Raw genomic sequence first — 19744 nt, 5'->3', positions numbered from 1 at the left:
ACTCCCAGGCTTCAAGTGATCCTCTCACCTCAGCTTCCCAAGTAGCTGGGACTACAGGTAGGTGCCATGACACCTGGCTAATTTTATTTTATTTTATTTTTTAGAGATGGGGTCTTACTATGTTGTCCAGGCTGGCCTCAAGCGATCCTCCTTGCCTTGGCCTCCCAAAGCACTGGGATTAAAGATGTGAACCACTGAGCCCGCCTCCCCCTGCCCCCCAGCTTCTTGAGTCCCTCACTCCAGGACTGTGGTGGTGTGGGGAGGTAGAGCTTCAGATGTTATCCCACTGGAGGAGATGGGGACTAGAAGGAAGGAGTTGGTGGTGAGAGAGGCTTCCTCTTTTGGGGCTCAGCCAACCTTGCCAGGCAGCCCCATCTTTCCTGGAAGTGGCTGGTGGGTCAGCACCACGGACAGAGATCAGTCCTGCCCTCAACACAGGCTCCCACAAGGCACCCTTGCCCAAGACTTCAAAGCTTTGCTCTGGAGTTTGGGACCTGAGATCACTCAGGGACAAGATGGGTGGCTGAAAGTGTTCCTAACACATCTACATCCAAGAAGTTATGACTGAGAGGCTGCAAAGTCTCAGCCTTGAGTGGGAAGGACGAGACGCAGACGGAGAAGCTGGCATTGAGTCCCATTATGGAAATTTTCCAGACAGTGGCAGGGGAGAAGTTCTGCTTCCCTTCTGAATGGTTTGAATTAGTTGGAGGGTTTGGGGTTAGGTGGAAAGGTGATAAGTCCCAAACTCTTCACCGGTGGTCTCCCTGTTGACCTGGGCTTTGGGACGGGGGGCCACCTCACCACCTTCACCCTCCTTCCACACGGAGCTCAGCAGGCAAGCCCTGTGGGGACCCTTCCCCTCCTACCATGAGGAATGGAGTCAACACCTTGGTACAGAAACAAGGGAAAACACTCCCTGATTTTTAATCTGACTTCGGATAACAGCTCAATGGGCGTCACACACACTTCCAGACCCTGTGATGGGAAACCCTGGGAGGGGGTGGAAGGAGAAGGACAGAGACTCAGAATGGGGGTGGAGGGAGCTGAAATCCAAGACCTGGGTTGAGGTGGAGGTGAGAGGGGGCCTCTCAGGGGATACATTCCAATGGCTCCCACAGGGGAGCAGCCAGAGGCCTGGGCCCCGCCCCCCCATCCCAGGTGCCTCAGAGTTGGTAATGGGGCATGTGAGATGCTGCCATCCCTCATCCGCTCCCTCTGGTGAACCAGGAGGCAGGGGTGCAGGAGACTAAAGGGGCAGGCCCTCTTTGTTACCCTCCCAGCCACTCTAAGGTGTGGGGAAGGGGAGCCACCTCCTCTGTGTCAGAGGGAGGCTCACAGAGGGCAGGTCACTTGCCCGAAGTCCTGCAGCACAGCAGGGACTAGAATGCAGGAACACTAGACTGCCCAAGGTCAGGGCAGTTGCTGTGAGGCTGTGCTACCCCCCCACTTGGTGGACAGAGTGGGAATCCGCTGGGGAAGCAGAATCATAGATTCCCCCTACAATGGATGTTGGTGATAAATTCCCCACCCACGACCCTTCCCCCAGACTCCGCTCCATCACCACTCTGGGCTACCTGATTTCCTGGTCTATATGCTGCAGCCTTGGCTAAGTTGGCAAAGTGGAGTTGTCCTCTCTGCCCCTCTTATAACAAGGGACCTTGCTGTCCCCCCACCAGGCCAGGGCTGAGGGCTCAGCCACAAGGACAGCATTCTTTGGCCAGGGGAGCAGGGGACAGGGCACCACTTCTCCCTCCCTCCAAGTCCCCCATCAATCCCTCATGCCATTCCTAGAATCTTCATTATTATTGTTATTTCTAAATCGGTACAAAACTGACAGTGATCAGCTCCGGTGACGAGAGGTAGAAACCCGGCCAGGCAGCCGGAGAAAATGGGGTGGAGTGAGTTAGGGCATAGGGCTGACTGGTGTTGGGACAAGAGGGTGTCAGATCCTGAGGGCCTCCATCTGTGGCAGGAGGAAGATGCAGGTGTGTCTCCCCCAAGTACAGCGGTCCCCACCATTCTTTCCCTGGCTCTGTTCTTCCCCAGATTAATCAGGATAGTCTGAGATCTGAGGCAGGCAGAGTCTGGGGTAGTCAGATGGGGTTGAGACGGGGCAACAGAATTTTCACTGGGACAACCTGACCCCCTTCTGGGCACCATCCTGCCCACCACCAGACCCCAGAACCCAACATTTCCCAGTCTGACAGACCAGATTGCAGTATGCAGGAGGGAATAAAGGACTGGAGCCTGGCATCATGAAAAAGAAGCTATCCTTTGCGAAGCTCCCTTTCCACACTCTGTCCAAAAAAAAAAAAAAAAGTTTTAACCCAGGGGGTGATCTGGCTTTGGGGTCAGGAAGAGTGAGGGGCACCTGGCAGGGACGGACCATCGAGTTAAGGCTGGAAGGTAGGTTGTTGTGTCTCTGGGGGCTGCTGGGCGGGGAGGTCTCCCTGGAAGCCGGAGAGCTCAACCTTCTCCCCTCACTGATCTGGGACCTCAGCCCCCCGGACCCCTTGATCGTGGTCCTTGGGCCACACGCATCTCTGCCCTGTGCCGGTGGTGCTGACAGTCAGAAGGCCTGGCCTCACAAAGAAGCTGCCAGGATCTGCGACAAGGGGATGGACGAAATGAGAGCCCTGTGAGCGGAGCTGGGTGGGGACTGGAGGGTAGGTGCGACAGGTAAGTACCAACAGACGCTGGGGTGGGCGGACACGGGAAAGGAAGACACCAGGCAAAGACAGACACATTCTGGAGAAGACAGGTGGGGGCCCGGCCAAGGCGGCACCTCGCCACCCCCAGCCTCCATTGCACGCTCACCCCCCATCCCAAAAGGCTGTGGGACCCCCGCGGGTCGGGCCGGGCACTGCACTAAATACAGCACTGAAGGCGGCTGTCCCAGGAAGCCACGGGGGCAAGGGGCAGGGCTGAGCAGTTACGGAGGGCTCCCTCTCGCGCTCTGCTTCTCACCGGGAGATGCGTGGCTGCAGGGGCCTCAGGCCGGGACCGTCACAGTTCCATTTCCCGCCCGCTCCCCGCCCCAGCCCCGCAGTACGGCCCCGCCCTCCGCTCGGCCAGTGCCGGTGCAGCCCGAGGGGCGCGCAGGCGTCACATGATGGCGCAGCGGTTGCGGCGCAGCGCGCCCTGGAAGCGCAGGGCAGCGTGCACGTGCTTGCAACGGGCGCAGCCGACGCTCTTGAGCAGCTCGCTGAAGAGCAGCAGGATGTGCCAGTTGTACTTGGCCGAGCATTCCACGTAGCCGCACTTCCAGGTCTTGCGCACCAGGTGAGACACGTTCCAGCGCGGGATCACGCGTCCGCGCTGCAGGTCCCGCTTGTTGCCCACGATGATGATGGGCGTCTCTGAGGTTCCGATCACCCTGTGGGGCGAGGCAGGAAGCTCAGAACTCTGTCAGCCTCACAACCGCTGTACTCCCAGCAGGGCAGGCTGTGCCTGGCCAATACTACCACCACCGTATGTTCTGCTCCAGGCGCAGCCCTAAGCCCTGGAGGTGTTATATTCTCTGATCAGCACAACTGATCTAAAAGATGGGTTCTACTGTTATCCCCATTTTACAGATGAGGACATAGGCTTAAATGTTTACTGGCTTCAAGTCATGCAGCTGAGTGGCCCTGGAAGTCTTGTTCCAGAAGTCCCAGTTCTTAACTACTGCACTACTCTAGCCACCCCCACAGCCAGGGTCCCAACATGAGTTGACAGAAATGGGGACAGCACAATGTATGCATGTTTGAGTGTATGTGTGGAAATCTTAGAACACATATACCTCTATCTGTGTCCCTATACTGTGCCCTTTTCACAGGGACTGGCTAGCACTGGGGCATCCACAGAGGTGGCAATGGACTGTGTTCCAGCCTCTCACCTCGTCTCCAGGATCTGCTGGCGGATGGTCTTGACGTACTCAAAGCTGTCAAAGCAGCAGATGTCGTAGACCAGGATGTAGGCGTGGACACTCCGGAGTCCCCTGCAACAGGCGTCTGCCCACTCCTGCAATATCCCCAGCCAGTACCAGGGTCAGAGTAGCCATGAGGGCTCCCCTAGCCCCCAGACACCTCCCATCAGAGGGGCAGTGCTCTCACCTGCCACTGCACCTGAAGCCTTCCATACCCGACCATCCCCAGGAGACCAGGCCCAGGGAGAATGGAGGAGCTGTAGCCTCCCCATTCCCAAGCCATGATGGAGCAGGTCACATTGTTTGACCTTCAGGGCCACTGCACTGTCTTGTGCACATCTGGAGCTTAGCAGCTTAGCTCTGCCTTGCTCCATTTTGTGCCCTCATCCATCCATCGAGGCCTTTGTTCAACAAGTACATTTATTAAGTACCTCTAAGAGTCCAGCTCTGAGCTGGGTGTTGGACCTGTTAAAATTCTATCTTCCAAGATTCAGCTAAAGTGCTGCCACCTCCAAGAAGCTTCCTGATTTCCCATCCTTCCCGCAAGCAGGGGACTATTCCCTTCATCTCCTGTGTTCTAACAATCCTTCGATTACACTTTCATTAGAGCTGTTCCATCTCCAGTTCCCCACTTCTGCTATGAGCTCCTGAGAAGGCCACGGCCAGGCCATCCTCATTTTTATATACCCCCTCTTCCTCCCTGAGTGTCTAGCACTGTTGGCTCAAAGCAGGTGCTCCTTAATGGCACTACCTGGGCTGGTGAGCTCTCCATGGCCCAAACTGGGATCAGTGCGACTCCTGCCTCTGCCACTGCCCTTAGACTGCTACCTGATGTGCCCCTTCTGTATGCTTCTCTCTGCCCTCAGGCTTGAGAAACAGAAAAAGATTCGGAATGGATGCATAATGGGCTGATGTAGAGTAGGGCCCCAGGGCAGCTCCAGGGAGATGAACTTCCTGAATGTTCGTGGCAACTTCTCAAGGGATTGGGGAGTACAGCTCAAGTTGAAGTTGAAGAGACTCCTAGAAAGACCAAGTACACTATAGAGAAGTTTCCTTAAGAGATTCATTAGTCAATGTGCCAGCTGCAAGAGCGGTTTCAGGCAGCCAGTGTGTGGAAAGAAGGGGGTCTCTAAAGTTGGGGGGATAGAGGCCTCCAAGGACAAAGGAAACCAGAGTCTTCTCCCACCAAAGCCCAGGCAAAAGACTAGAAGAAGGTGGAGGTATGTCTCCTGTCGCAGCATCTGAGTTGAGTGGGGCAGGGGCCAGGCACAAAGGAGGACTACAGTTCTCCACTTCCAAGAAGGATCAAAAGGAAACGACTTTGGTGGCAGTAGTGCAGAGTTAAGTCCAACTTCAGAACAGCACTTCCCAACTCAAAGGCTTAGAAGATGCTGCAGTGGATTTCCCTAGGGAGATGATGTGGCATCTTTTCCTTGTGCTGAGGTTTAAATTTTTGGTGCAGCGGGAGGATGCCGAGGACAAACCTAAAACCATAGGAAACTGGTTTCTTAGGCCAGGGAAGACTCCATTCTGCTGGACACAGTGATCTCCAGGATCCTGGAACCTGTGTACACAGATGCTCCCACGATCCCCCAAGACCAGTGGAGATCAGTGAGAAGTGGGAGGGATGAGAGGCTCCCAGTCTCTTCAAGCTCTCTGCTGGGGAGAGGGAGCAGCTGCCAGCTTTTGAGGGTGACAGCCCCACCTCTCCCCCAACATGTTGCCTCCTTGAGGGGAACTCCTGGCTTCCTCCCACGCACTCCTCTCTGAGGGCTCCGAAAAGAGAGAGGAGGAAGGCCCCTGATTGGCTAGCTTATCCCTTCCCCCTTGATTGAAGGGAGGAAGCAGGGTTCCAAACTGTAAAAGGCCATCTTGGGGCTCTGTCAAGACAGAGAAGGAGCAATAGAAAGGGAGTCTAGTTTCAGGGCCAAGGCTCAGCCACCTGCATCTCAACCATGCATTTGCTGATAATTCCTTTGGTGAGTTGCAAGCACCTGATAATCTCAGCTTCCTTCTCTGATACAAGGGGCTGCAGAAGACACTGAGGCTCACACCCAGGAAACACTACTCTCCTGGGCTCTATCTCATCTGGCATTGGAGAAGAATGTATTATTTTATTTTCAGATGGTGGCCATCAGGATTCTTAGGTTTTATACTTAATCTTTGGTGCCTTGAGGATGCCTTTTTCACAGTATTTCTCTGCCGAAAGTCCCTTACTGGGCTCCAGGAGTGAAATCTTGGATATCTTAGAGTCCAAAACTCAGGGTGAGTCAAGAAGAAAAAAGCCAACAACCCAATAGAAAAATGGGCAAAGGACATCAATAGTTCTTGAAAAAAGAAACACAAAGGCCCTTAAACCCATGAAAAGATGCTCAATTTCACTCATGATCAGAGATGCAAATGGAGACTACAAGGAGAATATCATATCTCATCTCTCAGATTGTCAAATATATTGTCAAAAGTTTGACAATATACTCTGATGGCAAGACTGTAGGAAAACGGGCTCTCATATACATTGCTCACAGGAGCACAGCATACGCCACTGCTATAGAGGGCAATCTGGAAATAACCTCCCCTCCAAACTCCAGTTACAGTCACACTTTTTTTTTTTTTTTGAGACAGGGCCTCACTCTGTCACCCAAGTTGGAGTACAGTGGCGCTATCTCAACTCACTGCAGCCTCAATCTCCCTGGCTCAGGCGATTCTCCCACCTCAGCCTCCCAAGCAGCTGGGAACACAGGCATGGAGCACCACGCCCGGCTAATTTTTTGTATTTTTAGTAGAGACGGAGTTTTGCCATGTTGCCCAGGCTGGTCTCGAACTCCTGAGCTCAAGTGATCTGCCTGCCTCAGCCTCTCAAAGTGTTGGGATTACAGGCATGGGCCACCTCACCTGGCTCTGTATTAACAATGCCATTTCCAGGCATTGTGATCCAGCAGTGCCACTTCCAGCAATGACGTTTCCGGGAATCGATTCCACAGATATACCTACTTATGTTCAAAATGACTTATCTACAAGGGTATCCATTGTGGCATTGTTTGAAACAGCACAAGACTGGATACCACCCACTTGTCCAACAAGAAAGGACTCCATGGTATAGCTCTTCAATGGAGTAGGGTGTGGCCATGAAAAAAGAATGAGGAAGTCCTCTAGATAATGGCCTGGAAAAATCTTCAGGTTATAATAGCAAGTTAAAAAAATTGAGGTACAGCGCCAAGCACGGTGGCTCACACTTGTAATCCCAGCACTTTGAGAGGCCAAAGCAGGAGGATCGCTTGAGGCCAGTAGTTCGAGACCAGCTTGGGTAACACAGCAAGACCCATCTATACAAAAAATTTTAAAAATAAAATAAAATCAAGGTACAGAACAGTATGGTTCTTGTTTTTGTTTTGTTCTTTATGTAAGAAGCAGGGAAGAATGCATTTTCTTACTTGGGTAAAGAAACACTGAAAGTATGGATAAAAATCTGATAAGAGGCCAGGCATGGCGGCTCATGCCTATAATCCCAGCACTTTGGGAGGCCTAGGCAGGCAGATCACTTGAGGTTAGGAGTTTGAGACCAGCCTGGCCAACATGGTGAAACCCCGTCTCTACTAAAAATACAAAAATTAGCTAGGTGTGGTCGCAGGCGCCTGTAATCCAGCTACTCAGGAGGCTGAGGCAGGAGAATCGCTTGAACCCAGGAGGTGAAGATTGCAGTGAGCCGAGATCGTGCCACTGCACTCCGGCCTGGGCGACAGAGGGAGACTCCATCTAAAATAAATAAATCAATAAAATTTAAAAAAGAAAGAAAAATTTGATAAGAATGGTTATAGAGAGTGGGGCAGGAATCAAGGTAAAGCAGGCAAGATGAAATAAACAAAGCTCAGTGTGTAAGCTTGGAGCAAGATTTCAATGTCCAATCAGGTGATTGTTAAAGTCTCCTTTAGAAGAGAACTAGAAGGCCCTGCACCCAGACTGTCTGCCCTGACAGGCTCAGCCTCACTGCTTCCAGGGCAGATGCAGGATCAGGCTTCCATCTTTCCTCCTGACCCCAGGTGCCTGGGATGGGTGAAACAGGTGTCTCCGGCAGATTAGGCCAGGGCCCTCCTGCCTGGTGCTGCTGAGAGTACTGAGTGCTGAGCTGCCTGCCAGCTCCCAGCCCAGGGTCTCAGCCTGAGAGACTGCTTGATTTGCTCAGTTACACCTGGACGAGCCTTGTCCCCTGCCTTCTGGACCTCCACCACTGTGCCTGTCCTTCCTGGAAAAGCTCTGTACACTCTGGTCAGAGGCTTCCTTCAGTGAGCAGACATGTCTTAGAGCTCAGCTTCCTTTTTCTCTCCACTCCCTCTCAAGTCGGAGGTTGAGAGAGGGCAAGAGGACCTGGTTCCAGCAGGCAGTGGGGAAGGAACACAATAAGCGAGGACCCTGGGGGCATTTAAATCCAAACCTGGCAGGGCGGGTGCCCAGCAGGCAGGTCCTGAGGTTAGGGGCAGAGCATCACTTAAGAGAAGAGGGCCCTGGGCAAGAGCCCTGACTGGGGTCTCCAGAGTCTCCGAGAACACACCTTTCCCAGGGCCCTGTCTATTCTGCTGCTATCCCCCTTCTCCAGAGGACGTGGAGTGAGGCTACGGTAGGCAAAGCCCCGAATACTCACTGCAGCCTAGTGTTCCCTGTCCTTTTCTCTACTGCCTCTTACTTGCCTAAAACCTACTTAGTTGAGACATCACCCTCTGTGACCCCCCAACTCCACCCCAACACATCTGGATGGCCTAGATGCCCCCTTACGGGCTGCCCCAGCTCCCTGCTCCTCCAATCATAGCACTTATCACACCATGTTAGCCTTTTCTCACCAGACTATGAGTTTCTTGAAAGCAAATTCCATATTTTTTTTGCTCACCATTCTGCACCAGTGCCCACTGCAGGGCCTGGCACACATTAAACGGTCATCAAATATTTGTTGAATAAACTAGCACACCAATGAATGGATTCCTGGAACGGCTCTAAGCAGAGTGGCCCAAGGTGCAGTGTGGAGCTCCCAAACTCAGTGATGGGGCCCTGGCAATATAGGGCCCAAGCTACAGCAGTTTGGAATCCAGCCTTTCCCCTACCCATCCATTTCCCCACTAACCCATGCTCCCCAGGGTCCTCCTACCTGGAGCGTATTGACAGGGAAGGCGCTGATGGGTGGAAAGTCGAGGATCTGGAGGTCGTGCACATGGCCGTTCATGACGACAGCAGGCAGGTAAAGGCGGCGGGCGGTGGTGGGCACGCAGACCTCGCTGAACTCGTTGTACAAGAACTGGCGCACGATGGCACTCTTGCCCACACCTCGCGCCCCCAGCACGGCCACCCGGTAGGTGGAGACCATGCCTCCCGCCCCACTCCGCCACCTCGTCCTTGCCGCTGTCTGGGGCTCCCCCGGGCTGCATATTCCAGGGGCTGGGGGCTCAGCCACCGTCAGGACCAACCATTGCTGCCTCTGCTTGCCCTGGGCCCTCTGCGGCCTCCACCTGGACTGTGGGGACAAGAGGTGGGCTTAGTGCACCGGCTTATCCCTGGACGTGTCCTGCACTTTTCCACCTTTGGGACTTTGCTGAAGCTGTTACTGACACTTGGAATGCCTTCCCTTTCCCAGAACCCCTGTGGCTGCCTTTCCAAAACCTCTCCATCCCTCCTCCATTTTTCCCTGCATTCCAGTAGTAGGGCCCAATCTTTCTTGACTTATGACTTGACTTTTCTCCAGGTCCAACTCCAACCAAAACAGGCTGCAGAGCAGAGTGGGAAGGGCACTGGACTTGGTTTGATCCCAGCTTCCCCACAGAGCCTGGGACAAGACGGCAACACCTCTGAGTCTGTGTCCTCCTGAATGGGTGGGACTGGGCAGGTGTGTCTCAGTGCCGGCACTCCTGACATTTTGTGGGGAGAGAACTCGATTGTGTGGGACTGCCCACGCATTGTAGGACATTTGCTTTCCGTGGCTCCCAAGAGGTAACTGCCAGCCTCCAGACACCACGATGACCAAAAACTCCCCCTGCCCCCATTTCCAAATGCCCCTAGTTGAGAATTCTGCACTAGATGACCACGTCGCCTCTGGGGTGCAACACTGCTGAGCACTTACTCTGCTGGCATGCCCATATGGTTATCCTTGGTCAGTATGACATCTCTAAGGGATAAGTACTGTTACTGCCACTTTAGAGAGAAGCTTAGAAGGAGTAAGAAGTGTGCCCAATCACAACCCGAAGGGCAGCTACTCCTTTCTATGATGCTGCAGTACTTCTTCCAACTTTCAAGTTCAGGGATTCTTTTTTTTGTTTTGTTTTTTTTGAGACAGAGTCTCACTCTGTCGCCCAGGCTGGAGTACAGTGGCATGATCTCGGCTCACTGCAGCCTTCACCTCCCGGGTTCAAGCCATTTTCCTGCCTCAGCCTCCTGAGTAGCTGGGATTACAGGCACCTGACACCACACCTGGATAATTTTGGTATTTTTAGTAGAGATGGGGTTTCGCCGTGTTGGCCTCGAACTCCTGACCTCAGGTATCTACCCACCTTGGCCTCCCAAAGTGCTGGGATTACAGGCATGAGTCACGGTGCCTGGCCAAGTTCAGTGATTCTAACCAGTGAATGCATATAGGCCAAGGTGTGGGTCTGTTTCTCTGGCATCCCCTAGAGCCCAGAGGGCCTAGCACATAGCAGGTGCCCAGAAAAGTGCTGCTAGGGGGTTGGGCCTTGATATGAATTCATTAGCTCCTTGCTTGCTCAGTTTCAGTGACTTTAGGGACTGGGTATAACTCTCAGCTCTGGTGTGTCTTGCTGCAGGTCAGTGGGCAAATCACCTTCTCAACTGGAGCCATGCTTCTGCACATAGGTAAAATGAGGTCAACAGCCCCTACTTCTGAGAAAATCCAAGTAAATCTCTCGGCCAGGAAAAGGAGAGAACCTTTCTTCTTTTGTTGGTGATGGTGACCAGAGAGGCTGTTACATGCCTGAGACCTCCTGTCTGGATTCCCAGGAGGGTGACATCAGCACTTGCTAACTGGGTCCAGGGCAGGTGGGTTCGCCGGATTCTGGCAAGGCCATGCTTTTCCGCATGGGTGCATACTTTTCTGCAGATGCATGTTTTTTCCATGTACAAGCCACAGCTGAATGTCCCCCAGGTTGTCCTGGTTCAGAGGACTCACTCCACGGGGTATGTGCGCACACAGCATAGTAAATACAGGTCAGGATGTGGAATGAGAACCGCCAGGGCTTGATTCCTAGCTCTGCCATTCACCTGAAGTGTGACCTTGGGCAAGAAACTTAATAGAGTGTTATGACGTGTGCATGTAAAGCCCAGTGCCTAGGCCAGAGTAGGTGTTCAATAAACAGTGACCACTGCTATGGGCAGGGGTCATTCATTCATCTAAGTTTCCCACAAACTTAGCAGTGGCACCTCCTAGCAATCCCAGGAGGGGCTGCTATCTACTGTTGCATGAGCTCACATGCATGCAGTGTGTGTGTGAGAGATTCTTCTCATTTTATTGAAGGTTTAAAAAACAAACAAACCTCCCAAAAAACAAACCCAGTGACTTAGGGAAGTGAAGACCTCATAGCCAGTTGAGTTGTTAACTAAGATTAGGACCCTGAACTCCTTCCTGCCCCATGCAGTGTCCCTTCTCCAACAGGTGTTTATACACTTACATGGGCTCCCAACTAGGGGGAAGTACCTATCCCTCCTCCCCATGTGTCCCTCCAGGTCCCGAAGCCCCTTAGGCATCCCTGGACACCACTGCCACCAGCATGGCAGAGAGACTCAGCTGGGTTAATTATATAACCAGCACAGGCAGGTGGGGAGTCCTAGGGCAGGAAGAGAGGGCAAGGAACGCCAAGAAGAGTCCTGGCCTCTCTCTGGGTGTGGCAGCTCAGAGGTTTCTAGGATGCACCCTACCTGCAGATTGTCCCAGACACGACACTCCCTGCCCAGAAACCAGCCCTTTCTGGGGAGTGGCAGGGAAATGCAAGAGGGGCACTGCCCAGGAGCTAGGGAGGGGGCGCAGGAGGCCCCTAGGCTAGGGCCAGCCTCCTGGCACTCACCAGGCCCAAGTGTGGCCCTGTCCCCAACTCAGAAGCGATCGGTGCCCCTTCCTTCTCTCCAGGCAGAGGTCCTGGATCTAAGAGTATATTAATCCAACACCCTTGGCTGAGTGCGGAAGGGAGGGGGCTGTCCCAAGAAGCAGGGCCCAGGCCCCTGAGCGCTTTCTCCCCAAGGCCTGCGCTCTGCAGTGAGTCTGCAGACAGCGCCTGGCAAGAGACTGCCCGGAAAGAGAGGCAAGAGACCAGAGACACACACAGGGGGCGAAGCCTGGTTCCGTCCCCTTCCCTGCGTCTGGACACCTGGGTCGCTGCCCAAGGCTGAGAGCGGGGGCTTCGCGGATCCCGAGAGCCGGGTCACAAGTCTGCCAGCTGTTTGTTCCAACCACGTTTGCCTGGGGGTGGGCTGGGGGCGACAGAGGATGCTGCGCTCCCCATGACCTGATTGGTAGGAGTTTGGGGGGATGTAGAAGCCCAGCTCGCTCTCCGCCTCCAGCACCTTGCAGGCACCCCCACCCCCAGCTCCAGCTCTCACGTGGCGGCCCCGCACCGCTTCCCCGCTCGCCCGCCGGCCCCCTCCTAGTCCCGGACGCCCCTCGCCCAGGCCGTCTCCTCCTCCCCCGACCCCGGCCCGACCCCTCGAGCCCCTGACCCGGCCCCGCTCCGCCCCTGACCGCTTCCCCTCCTCCCGCCGCTTACCCGGGGCCGTCCTAGCTGCCCCCTGCCCTGGCCGGCCGGTCGGCTGGGCTGAGCTCCCCCCGGGCTCCGGCGCTGCCCCCCGGCTCCCCCGCCCGGGGGGAGAGAAGTGGGGGCGCCCCCGCCTGCCCAGTCGGGGCGGGCTCAGGGCGGGCGCGCGGGGGCAGATGCGGGCCGCCGAGGGGGTAGGAACCTCTAGCCCCAGCTCTCCCTCCGGAGCGCGCCGCCTGCTCGCGCTGGGAGGAGGAGGGGGGGCGGGGGTGCGGGCTGGCATTCCGCTGGGTCCCTGAGCCTGACATATTCGCTTGGGCGGCCCTGGACGAATTCTTTAATCCCTGGCCTCGACCTTCACACCCCTCCAGACTCTCCCTGCGGGAATTTAGCTGTAACTTGGAGGAGCTGAAGAAAGGCATGGGAAAGCCCTCAAGGCCTTTGCTCATTCCGACTCTTGGCCTCATATGCCCCTCGCCCAGGCCTGTCACCAGGCCACTGTGTGCCCTGCACCGTGTGCCCTGCACTGTGTGTTAGAGACATCCAGGTTCTGCCCTTCCACCCTCCTCAAGGGCTGAGCGAAGGGTGATCACTCTCACCCTTCACTGCCGCAGTGAAAGGCAGAGCTGGCTGGCACAAAGAAGGTCTCCCTTGCCAATGCGTGACCTCCACACCCCTAAAACTGCCATAGGCCTCTTCTCTTCAGAATGGGAGATACCAGCATTTGTCAGGATTGAGGGCAAAATCACCCATGTATTTATTCTAAAAGTCATCATCTCTAACCTTTGATGATCAATGTCACGTCATAATCAATGTCATCATTGATAGGCAACCTCTATTTTGCCAGTGTGCTATGAGCTTTGCATGCATCCTCAGATTGAATCCTCACAATTCTATGAGGTAGATTGTTTCCCCCACTTTACAGATGAGATAGTTGAGGACGAGAAGCTTGTCTCACTTAGATGTAAAATGTGAATACAAAGATTGGGAGTCCCTAGCTGAGCAGTCACGGATGTGTTTGGTATGAGGCTCACAGTCCAATGTGAGATCAAAAGCAGACACACAACATTAAAATGTGCTGTGTGCAAAGTCAAGGTTCGGCGGAGAGCAGGGGAAGTGGGACAACTCATTAGAGGAGTCACTGAAGCTTCGCAGGAGGCAACTTTCAACGAAGCAACCTTGAAAGAAGTAGATTTTGGGGGCTGGGTGGAGGGAGATTGTAGCAGAACAAAGCTACGGAAGCGAAGAGCAATTACACAGGCTTGAGAAGTGAGTCTGGGAACCAGACAGGAGCCCACGAGGAAGCATGGTGGGTGAAGAGGCGAGAGGTTGGTCACAAAGGCCCTGATTGACAGGATGAGGAGTTGGGATCCAGCCCTGTGCTGGATGGGAAGTCATTGAAGAGTTTTTTTTTGTTGTTGTTGTTGTTTTTTTTGTTTTTTTTTTTTGAGATGGAGTCTCGCTCTGTTGCCAGGCTGGAGTGCAGTGGCATGATCTTGGCTCACTGCAACCTCTGCCTCCAGGGTTCACACAGTTCTCCTGCCTCAGCCTCCAGAGTAGCTGGAACTACAGGCACGCGCCACCACACCCAGCTAATTTTTGTATTTTTAGTAGAGACGGGGTTTCACCATCTTGGCCGGGATGGTCTCCATCTCTTGACCTCAGGTGGTCCACCTGCCTCAGCCTCCCAAAGTGTTGGGATTACAGGCATGAGCCACTGCACCCGGCCCTATGGAAGAGTTTTAAAGCAGGGACGCACCTGCTCAGGTTGCATTTTAGAGCCTCCAGGGCAGGAGGAGGAGCAGGAGCTTGAGAGATATCCCAAGTGTTTTTACCTCTGGGACCCTGCATCCTCCACTGTGACCTCCTATTACCGTGTGCTCCGGCTCTCAGGCTCCCAAACAGAACTCAGTTTTCCTCCACACTCTGACCTCTGCATTTTGGGCACCTTCCCTATTCCTCCCTTCCCTCTCCTGTTCAGTCACAGAGGAGAATGGGTATGAGCCTGGGCTTCAGAATCAGACAGAGCTAGATTTAAATCTTGACTCTGCCACTTACTATTGTAACTGAGGCAAGTAACTTGAAGTCTATAGTCTCATTTATTAAATGGAGTGTGATTAATTGTCCCTCACTGTTGTTGACAGGGTGTAAATGAGCTGAGGTGCGTAAAATCCTTAACACAATGCCTGCCTGGGATGTAGGAAGTCTCAGCATGGGGCCTTTACTTTTTGCCTTTTTAGGGACACGCAGGCATTCTACGGGAGGATGAGCAACACCGTGGTACAGCGGTTCCATTTATTCTAGGTAGGCTCCCAGAGGGTTGGGGTGGGGGTATGAAAGGACCAGGGCAGCAGTTAGAAGCAAGGAGGGCTGGAATGAATTTGGCTTCCTCTTGGAGCACCACTTTTGGGGAGAATAAATCAGATTTTAACTGGCCCTGTGGGATCACATGCGGTCGCTAAGGGCCTCACCTGTCCCTCCACTGTATCTGAAAATCTCTAATCCTCACCCTGCCCGAGGATCCCAGGCTTTATGTCTGCTCCCCCAGGCTGTGGCCCTCCATTCCGAAGGTGGACTAGAAGTAAGAAATTAAAATACACTGGGCGCAGTGGCTCATGTCTATAATCCCAGCACTTTGGGAGGTCAAGGGGGGCAGAATGCTTGAGTCAAGGAGTTCAAGACCAGCCTGGGCAACATGGTGAAACCTCGTCTCTAAAAAGCATACAGCAACAGCCGGGCATGGTGGTGTGCACACCTATAGTCTCAGCTACCTGGGGCGGATCACTTGTGCCTGAAGGTCAGGGCTGCAGTGAGCCGTGATAGTGCCACTACACTAGGGAAACACAAAGCTGCAGGTTAATTATGGGGCCTCATACTGGCCTTCATTTAAAGGATTATTTTTATTTAAAAAAACAAACAGCAATTCTATCTACGTGAAGTGGAAGATTTGCCTGAAGTTAGGATACAGTTGTCATCTTGGTTTGCTGAGAGTCACTTTGGCCTAAGAACATTCACCCCTAGGGGCCTGTTCACTCCCCTATCATTAGGAGCACTTTGATGGGAACATGTGAAAGACTCTGTACTTGGGTCTGACCTTGAGCCTCAGGTGGGTCTGGCTCAGCTGAAGATGCCTGCCTGTTGGCTGAGGTGCAAACTCAGGGAGCAGACACATGGGACCGCCTGCAGTAGCTGAGGCCCAGACGTGAAGTGGGACAGTGGGACAGAAATGTCAAAAACCCAGACCTGCCTACCTCTGCCCCTGCTCCATCATAGCTGAGGATCCTACTGAGCTTTCAGAGGCTATTAGGCCAGATCCTGGGGTCTCCGACCATAAGTGAAGAGTAAATGAAACAAGGGAGGGTGAGCCAGAGGCTGGACTTGAACATCATCCTCCAACATCTACCCGGTGGGAGAAGTGGGATGAGTGGAGTAATCTCAGCCCCAGAGCATTGAGAAATGATCCCAAAGATGGCAGTCTTGTCTCAAAACGATGCTCCTGGAAACAGCCATTGCAAGCACTTTTCCAGCTGAGAATCTGGGTCTAACCAACCCCCAAATTAGCCTTCCCTTTGTTGGCAGCATCAAGCATGTCAGGGCAAAAGCTAAATGAGAAATTGAGATGGTAAGTTTGGAGCCAACTCGGAAACTTTTCAAGAAACATCCCTTGTTGCTAATAACATGTCTGGGGGCTGGTTGGGATTCTAGGATTAGTGTTCAGGAGATAGAATTGGGTAACAACGGGGGAGGTGTGATCTTTTCCAAGTGCCATACCAGGTATTAAAATAAACAGGCTCTTGCCTCCTGGAGCTGGGGGTGGCAGGGAAAAAGCATCTGGGTCTAAGCAAAACCAGAAAAAGCATTAATGCATGAAGTGGGAGTAGAAAGCCCAAACCTGCGAGTCCTTAGCTGTTTTCTGACCTCAGAAACAATGTACCTGAGATCTCAGTGTTTCCTAGTTGTCACTTTACAGGCAGAGAAAGACAGTGTAGTCTCAGGTGCAAGTCTGGGACCAGTGTGCTCTGAACATACTGGTATCCTAGGGGCTTAGCAAGGTGGGATGTGGCTGAGAGCAGAGGTAGGAGAGAACCTATTACAGAACCTCCAGTGGACGAAGGAGGAAGCTACAGTGTAGTTCTAAGGACACAGACAGGGAGTCAGAAGACGTGGCTCTGCCACATCTCATCTGTAAACTGGAGATGAAATTAAATTCATGAGATAGGTAAGGGAATAGGCAGGTATTGTACATATGGAAGTGCTTTAACCATTTTTCAACTGCCACAGAACATGAGTATTACTGTAGAAGAGGAAGTAGGCGAACAGGTGTGAGCCTCTCTCTCTGGCAGTGATTCTTGACCTTGACTGCACGTTAGAAAACACCTGGGGGTTTTAAAACATGCTGATTCCCCCAGGTCCCATCCCAGACTGATTGAACTGAACCATGTCTTTTTTGAAAGCTCTCCAGGTGACATTAATGTGCACCGAAGAGTTGAGAACCTCTCCTTCAGGACTTTCTTTGCCCAAATTAACGTCATTCTTAACTGGCAACCCTGGTTTGACCCCTCTCACCAAGTGTTTTTCCTATTACAGCTAACTGCAGCCTGGCAACATGGAGACAATCAGAAAGTTCCTAGCTGCCAAAAGGCAGTTTGCTCATGGGGTTTGGACATCCAAGTAATAAAGGCAGCTACGGTTGCTGAGCACCTACTAAGTCCCAAATGCTGCAGAGTGCTTTATCTACACTCACTCTAGCGGTGAGAGAGGTTCAGGGACTTATCCAGGGGCATCTTGGTGTTAGATCCCTCATTCCAGCCTCTTCCCCCCATTCCACGCAGTGGGAGATCTCAGCAGCTGTCAGCTTATCAGAACCTAGGCTTGGGCGGGGGGTGGCCTCCTGTCTTGACAACATATGGGTCACATACCCCCAACAACACAAATGCAGGCCTCTAGTCTTGGAACTCCCTGGGAAGCTTGTTTTAAAGCAGGATTAATTCCATTTGCTTGGGAATATGCAGGCCCAGAGGCCGGGTTTGAGAGACTTTTGTAAGTTGAGAGATGATTGAGACATCCTGGGTAATAAACCGATGAGAAACTCTGCTGCATTCCTCTCACCCTGGGCCCTGCTGGCTGGATGCCAACTGACAAGTCAGAAAAAGGCCCTGTGGCTCCGGCTACAGCCCCTGGGATCATTTGCCTGGGGCCCCAGCAGGGGAACTCCAGGAAAGACAGTATTGACTCCTCTGAGCACTCCCTGCCTGCAAAGATGCCTGGAGTTGCAGTGGTGCTTTGGGGCTTGGTCAAAAGGAGCCTCCAGGAGGTATATGATTCTCCCTCAAGTCACTCTTAATTTCATGTGGCTGAATCCCTGGGAGGGCTGGGGCAGTCAGAAAAGTTTTAATAGAGTGGCTATGAATGTTCTGTCCCTCTCTGGCCTGCTGTGTTTTCTCCTAGAATGTCAGTTCTGGGAAAAAAAGTACATACCACAAACTTCATTTTGTGTAAATGTGAGTTTATTGACGAAGACACAAGGTCAAGCTTCCCCCAACCCCCACCCTCCCCAAAAACAGGACCCAACAAGAACAGAGGAATGAGAAGCATTCTTAGGGCAACATTTCCCCTGCCCCCCCCACTCCCCATTTCTTTCCAGAGTCTCAAGCTTCACAACACAGACACACAGAGCAGGCTTGGGTGAGGACAGACACTCAGGGAATCTCTGACCAGCAAAAGAGTTCTGGGTGTTTGCTTCTCCTGCTCTTTGTATGATGCCAGCTGACATTACAAAGACACACTCAGGCAGAGGAGGGGGGATGCAGGGCAACCTCCATCCCACCTCCCCAATTTGGCCAAGCTTGGAATGAGCCAAGAGGGAAGCTGTGGTGGAGGCAACAGGTTTTGCCTCTCAGGAGAGGTCCTTTTATGGGAAGTAGAATTCCTCCCTAACTCTGCTCTCGGGTGTGATGGGAGGTGGCTTCCCCAAGGAGTGAAGAGTTCACGGGTTGGCTCAGTGAGGTCAGCTGAGAATAGGAGCTGTTATCCATCACTGGTGGGGAGGCTGAGAGAAGCCTTGTTTCGGGGGTTGAGGGACATATTCTGGTAGGAAATTGTGTTGTCTGCTTGCCCTGACACACTTTTCCTTCTGGAATGATAGTTTGCTTTGAGATGAGAACACTATTTGCAGTGTGAACCTTCTGCACTACTTGTATCCACTGACTCCAGGAATGAGTCCCAAGAAGGGAACTTTACCAACCTGCTTTTCCGCCCCACACATCACCGACCTACCCACCTCCCACATGCAATCCTATGCTGTTTCCTACTGCCATGTGCTTCAGGGGTGGTGTGCAAGGGACATATTTCCTCCCTCATTCCCCAAATATTTTTCTCTTGGAGATTATCAAGGTTTAAGAAAGTGCTTTGTGGGACCACTCCCCACAAGCTTTGCAACTGGTATGAAGCAGGGTTATTTCAGACATGAAACAGGGGTGTGGGGTAGTTTTGCTCTTGTTTTCCATGATTCCTCCTCTGAGTCCAGTGAGTTAGGTCTCAGTCCAACATGATGCCTGTGGAGCCTGAAGTGCCCCTGATTTAAGCAGGGCATCTGAGAAGACCAGTCTTCGTCATGGACCCTGAATATTGGGTGCCAGGCAATGCAACAAGTGTAACTTGCAGATCAAACAGTGTAACGCTGCTAAACAGGTTGGTATTTTGGGCATGAAGCATTCTTTGAAAAATCATATCCAATGCGTTAAGGGGGGTAGGGGGAAGATTTCATATCCCCCAGTCTTTTCAGAGATAACAGGAACTGCCTGAACCTCTGGGATGATCTTAATATGCCCTGCAGACTAAGTATCAAGAAGAAAGAGCAGATCAGAGAGCTGAAGGGATAAAGAGCATTTGCAGCATTTCTAAGCTCACTTCATCTCTGCACCTATTCTGCTGGCCTCAATAAGTGGGGCTCCAGGGGCATATGGGAAACACTGGCTATGCCTTCATTCTGGCATCTGGCTTTACCTTCGAGTAATTAAAAAGATATTCAGCTGCCACCTGATGCCAATATACGGGGCGTCAAAATCAATATGGAATATGTGAAGAGCCAAAAAGTAGGCAC

General features: G+C 52.8%; 1 protein-coding gene across 1 annotated transcript; it reads right to left on the bottom strand.

Moving 5' to 3' along the window:
• Positions 1 to 24: 24 nt before the first annotated feature.
• RASL10B (RAS like family 10 member B) lies at positions 25 to 12784 on the bottom strand. The gene is made up of 4 exons (XM_024235678.3): positions 12655 to 12784; positions 9042 to 9404; positions 3878 to 4002; positions 25 to 3376 (listed from the first exon to the last, which is right to left on the bottom strand). The coding sequence occupies exons 2-4, from the start codon at positions 9255 to 9257 to the stop codon at positions 3106 to 3108; spliced, it is 612 nt and encodes a 203-aa protein (XP_024091446.1). The 5' UTR covers positions 9258 to 9404; positions 12655 to 12784; the 3' UTR covers positions 25 to 3105.
• Between the last annotated feature and the right edge of the window lie 6960 nt (positions 12785 to 19744).

The sequence above is a fragment of the Pongo abelii genome, chromosome 19 (genome assembly GCF_028885655.2).
Source record: "Pongo abelii isolate AG06213 chromosome 19, NHGRI_mPonAbe1-v2.0_pri, whole genome shotgun sequence".
NCBI classification, from domain to species: domain Eukaryota; kingdom Metazoa; phylum Chordata; class Mammalia; order Primates; family Hominidae; genus Pongo; species Pongo abelii.
The sequence above is the reverse complement of the archived record's forward strand: the minus strand, read 5'-3'. Positions and strand labels throughout refer to the sequence as shown.